This window comes from Oncorhynchus keta, chromosome 14 (genome assembly GCF_023373465.1).
Source record: "Oncorhynchus keta strain PuntledgeMale-10-30-2019 chromosome 14, Oket_V2, whole genome shotgun sequence".
NCBI classification, from domain to species: Eukaryota; Metazoa; Chordata; class Actinopteri; order Salmoniformes; family Salmonidae; genus Oncorhynchus; species Oncorhynchus keta.
The window spans coordinates 24,257,978-24,274,685 of NC_068434.1; the positions used below are offsets into that span (position 1 = coordinate 24,257,978).

At 40.0% G+C, this 16,708-nt stretch overlaps 1 protein-coding gene across 1 annotated transcript; it reads left to right on the forward strand.

Annotated features, from left to right (window-relative positions):
- The first annotated feature begins 662 nt into the window (after positions 1-662).
- Positions 663-5,727, forward strand: fgf17 (fibroblast growth factor 17). The gene is made up of 5 exons (XM_035762232.2): positions 663-1,167; positions 1,256-1,292; positions 2,059-2,236; positions 2,963-3,069; positions 5,002-5,727. Exons 1-5 carry the CDS (start codon positions 1,136-1,138, stop codon positions 5,290-5,292), a joined length of 645 nt encoding a protein of 214 aa, XP_035618125.1. The 5' UTR covers positions 663-1,135; the 3' UTR covers positions 5,293-5,727.
- The last annotated feature ends 10,981 nt before the right edge of the window (positions 5,728-16,708 follow it).

A 16,708-nucleotide genomic window follows, 5' to 3' on the forward strand; every position in this document is an offset into this window, starting at 1 on the left:
GCTAGGTATAATAATATTTGTAGGTAATGTGCTGTATTGGATATCAGTGTAACTAAAGAAATAAAGAAATTCGAATATAATTTTATATAACATTAATTACAACTCTTGTATTGCACTGAATCAATAAATTGTGAAAATATCAAAGTCTCTCAGAGAATCACCATAGCACATCATTGCCACACCTCTTCAAGTGACATTAATCTACTCACTTATGAATACAGTGATTAATTATGATCTAAATGCATTATAACATAGTTGATAAAAACGCATTTTATATCCGTCACGAGAGAGAGATGAAAAACAAGATGTAGGGTTAAATTAAAACTTATCTTGTAACCCAATCAGTCTTTTTATATCTTGTGTATTTTCATAAAATTAAACAAACATACGAAGTTCATGCTGATATGCATACTGCATGTTGGTTCATTTTTCGTTAATTGCGTAGGCTTATAATATGCGTAATATTGTGCGTAAAACATACCCAAAGTGCTTCCATTACCATCTGCACCAGGGAGCTACAAAACATTTTGCCCCAATATTTTCGACTTTACAGTCAACTGTGCCCTGCCCACCCACAATACAAAACCTCCAACTCTCAACTCGTGGGAGGGACCTGCCTTTCAACATTTAACCACTGCCCAGCAAGAGGCCAAGACGCGCTGAGTAAGAGGGCTTTTTAAACGTGTAATTACTTGGGGCTACATTGCGATACAGTGCCTAAGGGTGACACCTTTCTTCCTTTGAAATAAACATCCAAATGGCAATAGCTAATAGTTTTTCATGTGGATTTTGGAAGTTTGACTCTAAAATGTATGATGGATCTCGGTGACTCTCTTGGTTGCAGACTTTTTGGATACTCTCAGGAAGACTTTCACACTTCAACACACATGCAGTAACTGGAGTATATGATTTTCCCCACATGCGTACCATGATGTGTTTCTCATATGAATTTATGAAGAAGGTGTTTCACATCTGAAAGTTGGTGTGTGAATGGAATAAAACTCATAAACTAACAAGAGACACGGAGTGGACAGGTCAAGCGGATGCGAGGGAACTCTTGGATTATTTTGGATCCGTTGGGAATATTAGGCTACTTGCTCTCTGTGAAGAAAAACATTTGCGATTGGATGAAAGAATGTATGGAATTAATCAGCGCTGTATTTACATGTAAGAAGACTACCGTTTGAAATATTCTTATCAAAACAGATTGCAATGTTGGTGATAATGTTTTATTTATTGTGATTTTATTTTGCAGATCTTTTCATTTCTTCGTGTTGTGGTGCCATGCTCAGGTAAACCCTCTTCCATAGTTCCTCACAGATTGCAGATTGATTCCTCGCGGATTGTATAGACAGTTTGGGGCGCAGGTAGTCTAGTGGTTAGACCATTGGCCCAATAACCAAAAGGTTGCTAGATCGAGTCCCCGAGCTGTCAAGATACAAATCTGTCGTTCTGCCCCCGAACAAGGCAGTTAGCCCACTGTTCCTAGGCCGTCATTGTAAATAAGAATTTCTTCTTTAAAAAAAAAACGGGCACAGACGTCAGTAGTTCAACGTCAAATTTTGATTAACATTTGGTTTAGGTGACGTGAAATCAACCAAAATATCACCATGTTACTTAGATTAAAAATAGGGTGAAAAAAATAAGAAATGCCCTTATGTTGAATACTTGTTGCAAATCCAATTCGTTTCCCACGTTGATTCAACGTCATCACATTGCTTTTTGTGGGTTGAAGTAACGGGTAAACAACATTGATTCATCCAGTTTTGGGCTGATGATAAAGATAATTTAAAGTGCTTACTTGTTATTTTCAAGTGGGCCTCTTGCTTCTGAATGCACTTAATATGGCTAATGTCACACAATATTTTGTGATACCACACTATTTTATATGATGGTCTTTTGTTTTACCAAATAATGTACATATTCGGATGTTTTATTGTTTGGATTGAGTTATTCAGTGAGGCTCTCCTCGGGCGGTGGTTGGTTTATTTTAGAAAAAAAATAGAGGTTAGAAGAAAATTCTATATGTGATTTTATTTTTCCCTTTTGCATAAAAAGGGGGAGAATCACCCGTCTCCTAATTTTAACCAGTATGTGATGGAGCAGGGCGCAATGACGGACCAGCTTAGCCGGCGACAGGTCAGGGTTTATCAACTATACAGCCGGACCAGCGGGAAGCACGTCCAGATACAAGGCAAGAGGGTCGCGGCTACTGCTGAGGACGGCAACAATTACGGTAAGTTGTTCCCATGACACAATGGTGGTTGCATTTGGGCAAAGTATCTGTTTTCAACCAGTCAGACCCATGCATACAAGGCTAAAGGCTTGTTAATAGTGTTTTAATGAGGACTGCATTTGTAATGAGCTGTCTGTATATGAAGAGGTGTGCAGGGCTAGCCTAGGCTACTTGCCCAACTATTGCTGGCCCGACCCTCTGTGGGGCTGTATGTTCATTTAGCCTGTCTACTGTATCTAAACCCTTGTCTGGCGAATCAGGCCAAGTCTTTTGTCCTGGTCCAATACACATGCCAGTTGTTAACCCTAATTAACCAGGGGGTGAATCAATTGACCCATAGGACAACTTCAATTGGGATTTGTTGTATTCCACTTCCATTACTTTTGTCTTCAAACATGATTAATGATAACACTTCATTAATCCTGGCAATGTCTCAAACCTGAAACACATAATATCTCACATAGGCTGTTGTGATGGTCTCTCTCCAGTGAATGTCAGTTTATTTTAGGATCTCCTTTTGCATATTATTATATTATTTTTTTGTAGGCCAATAGATGGCAGACAGTTTATTTTTGCCTTTATACAGGTTTGTATTATTCCACTTCCATATTTTCTTTGAATATGATATAGAGAGTGTCCAAAATACACTTGTTATGTAGTGAATTTACATATGCCTAGTGGATTTATCACATCATTTTCATGTGGATATTTGTGTGGATGTTGTAGCACGTCTCTTTGTAGAGACTGACACCTTTGGCAGTCGGGTTCGGATCAAAGGTGCAGAGAGTGGACGCTACCTCTGTATGAACCGGAAGGGGAAACTGGTTGGAAAGGTATGATATCAAATCCAAATCACTTTCAAAGTTGTAGGAATTCCAGCGTGCTTGTTTCCCAGTTTGTCATTATGTTTAATGAACAAAAATATAAACGCAACAGGCAACAATTTCAACAAGTTTACTGACTTACAGTTTATATTAAGAAATCAGTCAATTGAAATAAACTCATTAGATCCAAATCTATGGATATCACAATTGGGCAGGGGCGCAGCCATGGGTGGGTTTGGGAGGGCATAGGCCCACCCACTGGGGAGCCAGGCCCAGCCAATCAGAATGAGTTTTCCCCACACAAGGGCTTTATTACGGACAGAAATACTCCTCAGTTTCATCAGCTGTCCGGGTGGCGGGTCTCAGACGATCCCGCAGGTGAATAAAGCCGGACGTGGAGGCCCTGGGCTGGCGTGGTTACACGTGGTTTGCAGTTGTGAGGCCGGTTGGACGTACTGCCAAATTCTCTAAACCAACATTGGAGGCAGCTTATGGTCAAGAAATGAATCTAAAATTTGCTGGCAACAGCTCTGGTGGACATTCCTTCAGTCAGCATGCCAATTGCACACTCCCTCAAAACTTGAGACATCTGTGGCATAATATTGTGTGACAAAACTGCACATTTTAGAGTGGCCTTTTATTGTTCCCCAGCACAAGGTGCACTTGTATAATGATCATGCTGTTTAATCAGCTTCTTGATATGCCATGCTTGTCAGTTGGATGGATTATCTTGGCAAAGGAGAAATGCTCACTAAGGGATATAAACAAATGTGATCAGAAATACAGTCTAGACATTGTTAATGTTGTAAATGACTATTGTAGCTGGAAATGGCTGATTTGTAATGGAATATGTGAACAGAGGCCAATTATCAGTAACTCATCAGTCTTTTCTTGTTCTGAGAAATGAAGGCTATTCCATGCGAGAAATTGCCAAGAAACTGAAGATCTCGTACAACGCTGTGTACTACTCCCTTCACAGAACAGCGCAAACTGGCTCTAACCAGAATAGAAAGAGGAGTGGGAGGCCCTGGTGCAAAACTGAGCAAAAGAACAAGTACATTAGAGTGTCTAGTTTGAGAAACAGATGCTTCACAAGTCCTCAACTGGTAGCCTCATTAAATAGTATCCGCAAAACACCAGTCTCAACGTCAACAGTGAAGAGGCGACTCCGGGATGCTGGACTTCTCGGCAGAGTTGCAAAGAAAAAGCCATATCTCAGAATGACCAATAAATAAAAAATATTTAGATGGGCAAAAGAACACACACTGGACAGATAAACTCTGCCTAGAAGGACAGCATCGCGGAGTGTTCTGCCCCACCTGTACTGTGAAGGGAGTAGTACACAGCATTGTATGAGATCTTCCGTTTCTTGGCAATTTCTCGCATGGAATAACCTTCATTTTTAGGAACAAGAACAGACTGACGAGTTGTCACATGCGCCAAATACAACAGGTGTAGTAGACTACTGTGAAATGCTTGCTTTTGAGCTCTTTCCCACAATGCAGAGTTAAAAAGTAAGAAAAATATGAGATATACGTGACTTATATTGTGTTATAATGGTACTTATTTGTAATGTCATTCATTAGCTTGGATAGGGTCGGTGACAGAGAGACAACCCAGCTTGTATTTCATGTAGCATTACAGTTTCAAGGCATGGGAGAAACTCTCCTCACTCCATTTGGTGGTTGGTCAGGAGTCAACCCTCCACTTCTTGAATGGAAAAATAAAATATGTATTCAGTGTGGTCTGCTTGACATGAGAAATAAAGGGTTTCATCTCGCATCATCATTTTCATAGATAGCAGTGTAGTTCAGAGGGAAACACTGTAAGTAGCCAAATCAGATGTTGTTTTTAATATGCCTTCTAGTAGTGGTGCTAAACTGTGTATGTGCCTATAAACTTGGATTTGACTTAGTCTTTCCTCTCTCATCCTTTCAACAGCCTGATGGCAGAAGCAGGGATTGTATCTTCACAGAGATTGTTCTGGAGAACAATTACACTGCCTTCCAGAATGCCAAATATGAGGGTTGGTATGTGGCTTTCACCAGGAAAGGGAGGCCCATCAAAGCCTCCAAGACGAGGGAGAACCAGAGAGAGGTCCATTTCATCAAGAGGCTACACAAGGGCCCACTACCTTTCCCCAACATGGACAGAATCAAACAATTTGAGTTTATCAGTTTTCCACCCACCCGTCGAGCGAAACGGAACAGGAAATCACAGACTGCTGCCTAGTACAGAACAAATCGGACTATTATTGAGGAAAAATTTTAATTTTATTTTTGTATGTTTTTAATATGTGGAAATACTTAAAATGCAAAAAAGTCTAAAGTAATTTAGTTGTAAAATGATCCCATGTAAATCATGTAAGAGAGTAAATGAGATTTATGTATATATTTAATATGACAGTGTATATGTATGTGTTTTCTTTTGCTTTTTGATTGGTCCCGTGACAGAGTGGGTATTGGATAGGTACATTAATAAACATGTTCAGCTTGGTTATCACAAAACTTAAGCGTGACAAATGCAACATTTGACCTTTAGATCATCTCTCTCATTTGATATGACTGCTTTCTTCGTACTAGTGCTGAAATTGATTTCTAAGTTAAGAAAAGCTCTTCAGAAATGTACAGGAAGTAGTAATGTTCTTGTTTCACAGATCAGTGTGTACAATCAGTGCATAAAGAAAATGTATCCAGTATAAAAATCTGTAGCCAAGTGGCATACCATTCTAACGAACTGCTATGCCAAAACATGATTTATTGCTCAGGTATGATTCTTTAAATCAGGGGTGTCAAACTCATTCCATGGAGTGCCGAGTGTCTGCGGGTTTTTGTTTTTTCCTTTGAATTAAGACCTAGAAAACCAGGTGAGGAGAGTTCCTTACTAATTAGTGACCTTAATTAATCAATCAAGTACAAGGGTGAAGCGAAAAATCTGCAGACACTCTGCCCTCTGTAGAATGAGTTTGACACGTGCTTTAAATCATCCACCTACCAATATGTAGCCTAACTACTGTACTTATAGTCAGAAATAATTTGCTTACTATCAAAGTGAGACATGTACTAATTATACTTATTCAATTCCATGCTATTAATTCTGTTGCTTAGCCCTACTGTTTTGTACAATTACATAAATGCTTCATTCAACAACACCAATCAAACCAACTCCTAACGCCATTAATTTTCTGTGTAGGATGAACTTGTCATGATTCCAAATGATCAATCACATGGATTTATGGCACTGTTATGAATGATCAAAAATGATATAGCCACTAAGCCCTTTATCAAGGAATAGGCCAATTATATTGTGGAGATTATCGCTTGTAATGAACTTGGCAAGGAAGTAAGACATGGATATTACAATTCATTATCATTAATAGCAAGAGATGTGGTCTTATGTTTATTTAATATTCATTTGATCTATTTTCAACCTGATGACAGATTCTTTTTTAGGAAAACCATTTGTTAATGTAGTCCTATGAAAGCCACAATCTGAATGACCCCACTGAAGGTGCTGATCCATTCATCCCTCACATCTGTCTTTTATTCAATCATCATCAAAAGCCAGATAAGAGCATCCATTTCCAAAACTGGGGTTTGTGTAAATGCTTTTATAGGGACATTTTCCCCCGATCCTTTCATAATAGTGCTTAAATAAATGAGCCTGCTGACATGGTATACACTGAGTGTACCAGACATTAGGAACACATTCCTAATATTGACTTGGAAGCCCACTCTCAGAACAGCCTCAATTAGTTGGGGGCATGGACTCTACAAGGTGTTGAAAGCGTTCCACAGGGATGCTGTCCCATATTGACTCCATTGCTTCCCACAGTTGTGTCAAGTTGGCTGGATGTCCTCTGGGTGGTGGACCTGTCTTGATACACACGGGAAATAGTGTATTCTTGACCTGTGTGCCTGGCACCTACTACCATACCCTGTTCAAAAGCACTTTTGTCTTGCCCGTTCACCCTTTGAAATGCACACATACACAATACATGTCTCAATTGTCAAGGCTAAAAATCCTTCATTAACTTGTCTCCTCCCATTCATCTATACTGATTGAAGTGGATTTAACAAGTGACATCAATAAGGGATTATAGCTTTCACCTGGTCTGTCTTTTTAAAATGTTTTTCTTCTGCTAATACTAGGATGATTGAAGTGGAGTAACAGTTCTCTCTAGTGGTTATCATTGTATACTGCAACGGTAATTGTGCCCCATTGGGCTGATCGAGTCATTTTTGTTTGCATCAGGTTCTTTTAGGATAAACCCAATAACCCCATCAGATTAAACTGACCCTGGACCTGCACTCGCTGTGGTAAAAATGCTACAACCGTGTGACAAACGGAAACACGACCGTAAAGAGTTTCTCAATAGACCCCTTTCTGTATTTACAAACATGTTAGTTTGTTGGTGATATGGACACCAAACTTGAACCTCTCAAACTGTTCCACTACAGCCCTATCCAATGAGAATGGGGGCCTGTTTGGCCCACCTTTTCCTGTAGTCCACAATCAGCTCCTTTGTCTTGCTCACATGGAGGGAGAGGTTGTTGTCCTGGCACCACACTTCCAGGTCTCTGATGGTGTTGGAGTCATGTTTGGCCACGCAGTCATGGGTGAACAGGTAGTACAGGATGGGACTAAGTACACAACCCTGAAGGGCCCCCGTGTTGAGGATCAGCAAGGCAGACGTGTTGTTGCCTACTCTTCCCACCTGGGGGGCGGCTCGTCAGGAAGTCCAGCATCTAGTTGCAGAAGGAAGTGTTAAGACCCAGGGTCCTTAGCTTAGTGATGAGCTTTGTGAGAACTATGGTGTTGAACGCTGAGCTGTAGTCATTGAACAGAATTCTCACATACAGTTGAAGTCAGAAGTTTACATACACTTAGGTTGGAGTCAGTAAAACTCGTTTTTCAACCACTCCACAAATTTCTTGTTAACAAACTATAGTTTTGGCAAGTCGGTTACGACATCTACCTTGTGCATGACACAAATCATTTTTCCAACAATTGTTGACATACAGATCATTTAACTTATAACTCACTGTATCACAATTTCAGTGGGTCAGAAGTTTACATACACTAAGTTGACTGTGCCTTTAAACAGCTTGCAAAAATTCCAGAAAATGTTGTCATGTCTTTAGAAGCTTCTGATAGGCTAATTGACATAATTTGAGTCAATTTCAGTTGTACCTGTGGATGTATTTCAAGGCCAACCTTCAAACTCAGTGCCTATTTGCTTGACATCATGGGAAAATCATAAGAAACCAGCCAAGACCTAAAAAAAAAAAATTGTAGACCTCCACAAGTCTGGTTCATCCTTGGCAGCAATTTCCAAACGCTTGAAGGTACCACGTTCATCTGTCCAAACAATAGTACGCAAGTATTAAAACCATGGGACCATGCAGCCGTCATACCGCACAGGAAGGAGACGCGTTCTGTCTCCTAGAGATGAACGTACTTTGGTGCGAAAAGTGCAAATATATCCCAGAACAATAGCAAAGGAATTGTGAAGATGCTGGAGGAAACAGGTACAAAAGTATCTATATCCACAGTAAAACAAGTCCTATATTACCTGAAAGGCCACTCAGCAAGAAAGAAGCCACTGCTTCAAAACCGCCATAAAAAAAGCCAGACTACGGTTTGCAACTGCACATGGGGAAGAAGAGCGTACTTTTTGGAGAAATGTCCTCTGGTCTGATGAAACAAAAATATAACTGTTTGGCCATAATGACCATTGTTATGTTTGGAGGAAAAAGGGGGAGGCTTGCAAGCCGAAGAACACCATCCCAGCCGTGAAACACGGGGATGGCAGCATCATGTTGTGGGGGTGCTTTGCTGCAGGAGGGCCTGGTGCATTTCACAAAATAGATGGCGTCATGAGGAAGGAAAACTGTGGATATATTGAAGCAACATCTCAAGACATCTGTCAGGAAGTTAAAGCTTGGTCGCAAATGGGTCTTCCAAATGGACAATGACCCCAAGCATACTTCCAAAGTTGTGGCAAAATGACTTATGGACAACAAAGTCAAGGTATTGGTATTGGAGTGGCCATCACAAAGCCTTGACCTCAATCCTATAGACAAGTTGTGAGCAGAACTGAAAAAGCATGTGCGGGCATGCATGACTCAGTTACACCAGCTCTGTCAGGAGGAATGGGCCAAAATTCACCCAACTTGTGGGAAGCTTGTGGAAGGCTACCCAAAACATTGGACCCAAGTTAAACAATTGAAAGGCATAGCTGAGGGCATAGCGAGATTTTTATAAGCGTCCGGATTAGTGTCCCGCTCCTTGAAGGTTAGCTCTAGCCTTTAGCTCGATGCGGATGCTGCCTGTAATCCATAGCTTCTGGTGGGAATATATACGTACGGTCACTGTGGGAACGACGTAGTCGATGCACTTATTGATGAAGCCGATGACTGAGGTGGTTTGCTCCTCAATGCCATTCGATGAATTCCGGAACATATTCCTGTCTCTGTTTGCAGAACAATCCTGTGTGGTACAAGTTGTAGTTCCTATAGAACGCCAGCAAAAAAACTATTGGAGGGACTTGAAAGTCCGTGTTGCCCAGCAACAGCCCCAAAACATCACTGCTCTAGAGGAGATCTGCATGAAGGAATGGGCCAAAATACCAGCAACAGTGTGTGAAAACCTTGTGAAGACTTACAGAAGACGTTTGACCCCTGTCATTGCCAACAAAGGGTATATAATAAAGTATTGAGATAAACTTTTGTTATTGACCAAATACTTATTCTCCACCATAATTTGCAAATAAATTTTAAAAAAATCCTACAATGTGATTTTCTGGATTTTTTTCTCTCATTTTGTCTGTCATAGTTTAAGTGTACCTATGATGAAAATTACAGGCCTCTCTCATCTTTTTAAGTGGGAGAACTTGCACAATTGGTGGCTGACTAAATACTTTTTTGCCCCACTGTATTTACATGTTGCTTATGAGTGCATTTCACACTACTTTTGTATTATAATTGGATTTTACGCTGGTATGAATGTCCTGCTTAATATAATGTGTGTGTCATCATCGCAAATGTATTATACTCATAAAAACAGTCAACAAGTAAAATGACTCTTTGGCTAGCTTTTGCTACAGCCTATATCAATGAGTAATAACATTCTAGCTAAAAACGGCTGCATCTAAAATAGTTATTTTGCAAAGATCACAACCAAATATAATCTTAGCGACTGTTCAAGCAAGAATCAATCATAATTTTAACCGTGTGAAACCCCCAAAACGTTATTTTGTTTAGAAGTAATAAAAACGTAACTCTAGGCTATGTTGAACGTGCACAGATGGCGATAGCGAAGTCAAGCGCATCTGTGCATGACGTCTGTGTGTCAACTGCTGGAAAAGGGTCTGTAGCAGTTCTCAACAACATGGTTAAGTCTCATTTACCTAATGCATTTACAGATGAGCCAATCGGGGGAAAGGATTGAGGTTGGATGATTGGTTGGAAAGCTGCAGATGAGAAAGTTAGCGGAAGTGGATGCTGTGTTCGAATAAAGCAGCACATCGAGGAATGTCGGTGAAGATTAATGTCTGAAAGGACAACAGTGGTCGCAAAAACCGGAACAAAAAGGAAATTGTCTAAAATTGGAGTGAGGATACGTGTATGAATGATAATTAATCGTTTCTTGTTGGGATGCGTTTGTTGAGTAAGGATGCATTTGTGGGAAACCAGTTTGGGGTGTAGAAAATATTGAAGTACTGTTATGTGCTGGGAAAAGAGGGGTCTGTCAGATTGACCAGGATTGGTCTTATTTTGATTGTGTATTTCTGAAAAACAGAGGAAGATTGCAGTGCACCTCAAAAGAATCCGAACAACAGAAGTTTTGGGTTTTGAACTTCGGAGTAGAGCACTGGTCTAAGGGGTGACGACAGATGTTCAGGTTGAATACCTAACACAATTCCTGGTGTTGTTGATGCCCTGCGTCTGACCCGATGGGTGAATGGAGAAAAATAAGAAAGCCTGCCAGTCCTGCATGTGAAGCTTGGTTATGTAAGATGCACTATAAGAGCTTTCGACCCAAACCATTGCAGTGCAAGAATTGTAAAAGATGTATACATTTTTCAAGTGTGTGCAGACGGACAGAGTATATTGAAGAACTGTGTGTAGGACGACTGTGCTGAAATTGTGGTGGGGATTGACCGTTCTAACAATCGAATCTCCAATGTGGAGGCGACAAAAATAAGTGATGCTAGTGAAGATATGGTCGTGGACGCATCACAGCCTGAATAACATGTTTGCTGCCAGTCAAGAGATACCCTGTGTGTTAAAAAGGTGGATTTTGTGGCATTCATTACCACATTTATGAACTGTACAGCACAAGTCTAACAAACTGGACATTACTGTGGCAGAAAAGGTATGGGGACTTAAGGATTTTACACCTGAAGACTTGCTAGGTGTACTGGCGCAAAAAGACCCGCCCTCCCAGGTTCCCCATTGAGCCTGTGTAGGGATCAGATTCGTTTGATTTAGTTTAGTGTATTTATTATTTGGTACATTTGGGAATCCTGTTTCCATCCCGCACAATAGTTGGCGATCGCCAATATACTGTGATATACTGTAATGAAACAGGCAGGGAGCAGGTTTCGAACCCTCGACCTTCTATAGCCCGAAGTCCAGCGCGCTATCCATTGTGCCGCAAAAGCATGCTCCGCGGCAGTCGATATCCGCGCTTATAAACTCAGGGTCGTTACAATACCATAGAAAAAGAGCATCATGTCCACCATGGCTTGTGTTTATTTTGAAAGTCTATAACATTGGACTTGGGTATAAAACATAATCACTTAATGCTCCATTTGTTGAATTGTGTTGGACAACTGGTAAGTAGAGTGAGAAGACAACCTTCCATTGGTAAAGTTAGCAACGGTGAAATCAGATAGACAACGCGAGTTAGCTACGCTACCAGTACAATCGACTAGCTAACCTTGTTACTAACAAGTTAAACGTTTCTTATAATCGATTTTCGACGCCGAAAACCCTCTATATTGTAGCCAACGTATGAGACGTCATTATCTTCTATAACTGGTGTTGGAAGGGTGGCTCTCCACGTCTTTTTACTCGATTTCTTAGCGCAAACATGTTGAATTGCTTTGTTGACCTTTTGAATTAGATGGCATTTACCCCTAATGATCCCAGAGTGCAACGCGTTATTTACATTATGTAGTAAACGGGAAATAAGGCAATTTTTTATTAACAACAAATCAATACAGAAAGCACATGAGGGAACACAAGTATATATAGATGATAAACAATGGACAATCGAGCTAGGGGGTACAATATCACATTACAATTAGACAAGGACCTTAAGGGACATACATACACTTACAATTCTAACAGCTTTTTAGTTAGTAGAGTATTTAACTTTCTTAAAATACAGTTCAATTTCTTTTTGTAGGGTAATAACGTTTATTTTTTTTTTGTAAATTTACATTTGTGTATATGAAATTTGGCCAAAAGAATTAAATTAATTACATAATGTTTCAGCTTATTTCTATCATATGTAAAGAATCCAAGCAGTACATCTCTGATGTTTGGGAAACTTCCTTAATTTTGTTAATAAGTGTGTGGCAACATCCAAACTTTTCCCCAACAGATAGTATCAATAAATTCATTCCAATTAGGCATGATATAAGGTATAGATAGATACAACATCCTGCTGAAACAAGGCTCGTATCGCTCTGTTGTTGAATGAACCAAAAGATAAACAAATCTTTCATACTGATGAGTCAACATGGTCAATAGAAGGTAGGCTCTGAGGATCAGGTCTCGACAAATTCCTGAATAACAGCAACACCGGAGGGAATGGCGTCTAAAACAATTGCAAAATCTTTAGGTGTTACAGGGACCTTGTAAAGTGATAAGAATTCTTTATAACTGAGTAAAAGACCCTCTGCATTTACCAGTTGGCTCACCAATAGGATATTATTTCGGAACCAATATTCTAAAAACAATTAAGTATTTTTATACAACATATCCCGATTATTCCATATATAATATCTGAGTGGAGAAAAAATATGTTTATAAATTAAAACCTGCCGATGAAAAGAAAGTTTCACTGGAATTTTGTCAATATTATAATTGCAAAACAATGAAGGCCACCAAAAGTAGAGAAGACATGATGAGGAATAAAATTCCAGATAGAAGTGGGTCTTCTTAGGAATTATTTTATCCAATTGATCTTAAAAGTATTATTTAAAGTAGTAAAGTCCAGAAAATTCAGTCCACCATTCTCATAAGTGTTCATTAAAACAGTTTTCCTCATGTAATAGGTACGGTTTCTCCAAAGAAAGTTGAAAAGCAGCTGGTCTATCTCCTTGCTTATTTAACTGTCAAGATATAAAGATAGAGCGCCATATGTTAGTCTAGAGATACCCTCAGCCTTGGTTATTAGGACTCTACCTTTTAAAGATAAGTCCCTCTGTAGCCATTGATTTAGCTTCTTCTGGGTATTTCTAATAAGAGGGCTAAAATTTAGTAAGCCTCTAGACTTTTGATCCTTTGTACCAGTTATGCCTAAATATGTAAGTTCTTCTTTTACTGGAATACCATAATATGAAGGTGTCACACAATCTTTGACAGCCATGAGTTTACATTTATTCATGTTAAGATATAGACCAGACGCTTTGGAAAAGGATTGTATCACATTCATAGATATGGGAATTTGGTTAGCGTCTTTCAGAAAAAGTGTAGTATCATCAGCCAGCTTGCTTATAATAATTTATTTATCAGCTGTGGAAATACCTTGTACAGGACTATTATTTAAAGAATTTGCAAGAAGTTGGGTGATTAATAAAAACAGGTACGGAGATAGGACAACCGTGCCAAATTCCTCTCTTTAACTCAAATCTAGGTGAGGTGCCATATTTCAATTTGATTGAGCTGTTACCATTTGCATAGAGTCTTAATGACCTAACAGAAAAAATCCCCAAAGCCAAGTCTCTCAAGGGAGTGGAAGAGAAACTGATGCTCTACTGTGTCAAATGCTTTATAAAAAAAATCTAAAAATAATATGAAGCTATCCTCAGTTATTAGGTCTGAGTAGTCAAGTATGTCCCCTACCTGACACCCTAGACCCACTCCAATTTGCTTACCGCCCCAATAGGTCCACAGACGACGCAATCGCAACCACACTGCCCTAACCCATCTGGACAAGAGGAATACCTATGTGAGAATGCTGTTCATCGACTACAGCTCAGCATTTAACACCATAGTACCCTCTAAACTTGTCATCGAGCTCTAGACCCTGGGTCTCGACCCCGCCCTGTGCAACTGGGTACTGGACTTCCTGACGGGCCGCCCCCCCAGGTGGTGAGGGTAGCTAACAACATCTCCACCCCGCTGATCCTCAACACTGGGGCCCCACAAGGGTGTGTTCTGAGCCCTCTCCTGTACTCACTGTTCACCCAAGACTGCGTGGCCATGCACACCTCCAACTCAATCATCAAGTTTGCGGACGACACTACAGTGGTAGGCTTGATTACCAACAACGACGAGACAGCCTACAGGGAGGAGGTGAGGGCCCTGGGAGTGTGGTCTCGGGAAAATAACCTCACACTCAACGTCAACAAAACAAAGGAGATGATTGTGGACTTCAGGAAACAGCAGAGGGAGCACCCCCCTATCCACATCGACGGGACAGTAGTGGAGAGAGTAGTAAGTTTTAAGTTCCTCGGCGTACACATCACAGACAAACTGAATTGGTCCACTCACACCGACAGCGTTGTGAAGAAGACGCAGCAGCGCCTCTTCAACCTCAGGAGGCTGAAGAAATTTGTCTCGATACCAAAAGCACTCACAAACTTCTACAGATGCACAATCGAGAGCATCCTGTCGGGCTGTATCACCGCCTGGTACAAGAACTGCTCCGCCCACAACCGTAAGGCTCTCCAGAGGGTAGTGAGGTCTGCACAACGCATCACCGGGGGCAAACTACCTGCCCTCCAGGACACCTACACCACCCGATGTCACAGGAAGCCCATAAAGATCATCAAGGACAACAACCACCCGAGCCACTGCCTGTTTACCCCGCTGTCATCCAGAAAGCGAGGTCAGTACAGGTGCATCAAAGCAGGGACCGAGCAGCTTATATCTCAAGGCCATCAGACTGTTAAACAGCCACCACTAACATTGAGTGGCTGCTGCCAATGTTCCGACTCAACTCCAGCCACTTTAATAATGGGAATTGATGGAAAAATGTATCACTAGCCACTTTAAACAATGCCACTTAATATAATGTTTACATACCCTACATTACTCATCTCATATGTATATACTGTACTCATTTAAACTGCTGCATCTTGCCATCTTTATGTAATACATGTATCACTAGCCACTTTAAACTATGCCACTTTATGTTTATATACCCTACATTACTCATCTCATATGTATTTCTGTACTCTATACCATCTACTGCATCTTGCCTATGTACCATCACTCATTCATATATATTTATGTACATATTCTTTATCCCTTTACACTTGTGTGTATAAGGTAGTAGTCGTGGAATTGTTAGGTTAGATTACTCGGTGGTTATTGCTGCATTGTCGGAACTAGAAGCACAAGCATTTCGCTACACTCTCATTAACATCTGCTAATCATGTGTATGTGACAAATAAAATTTGATTTGTCTAATACTAGTTTGACATTGTTAGAAATATGTCTGTTCCTCATGAAGCCAGACTGTGTTTCATCAATGATTGCATCCAGGACTTCTTTAATTATTTTTGCAAGTAGTAAGGCTAATATCTTAGTCATTATTAAGAAGACAAATTGGACGCCAGTTATCGACGAACAGCACTTCTTTTTTAGGCTTAGGTATCAGTGTTATTAACCCCTGACTCATTGTAGGAGGGAGAACATTGTTTTTAATACTCTCTAAAAAAAGACTTCAAATAGGAAGGGAGCTACTTCAGAAAATAATTTGTAAAATTCTGATGTAATTCCATCAACACCTGGTGATTTATTGTTCTTTAGATGTTTGATAGAGTCTATATTCTCTTCAACTTTGATGGGTTAATCACACTGTTTAGATTCTATATCACTGATAGAGTGAACATTATTCAGTGAGTTAAAACACATATCTGTGGATTCCTGACAGTACGTAGAGCTATACAATTTTCTATAAAAAATTGCTACAGTATTTAGCGATTAATTTTTGGTCATCTGTAATAACACCATCAATGTTTAACTTCTGGATAGTGTTATTTTTAGAGTGAAATTTCTCAAGTCTAAAGAAGTAGGATGAATTCTGTTCTCCCTCCTCAATCCATTTTTTCCTAGATCTAATAAAGGCTCCTTCTGCTTTTAATTTATATATATTATCCAGTTTATTTTGTAACTTAATGAGTTCCATCTTCTCCTCCCCCAAGAGGTCAGCTGGGGACCTCTGAGAAAGGGAAGTTATCTTAATGATCACCTTGTCCTCCTCAGCTCTTCTGGTCTTAGCAAGATTACTACCATATTTTCTAAGGTATTTGGACACCTCAAATTTAAAGAGCTCCCAGTTCTTGCAATAATATTTTTCTTCACAAGCCTTTTCCCAAAAGTGTGAGAGCAGATCTTTAACCTCAAATTGAATTTTATCATTATTTAATAATGAGCTATTTAGCTCTACCAAGGTTAATATC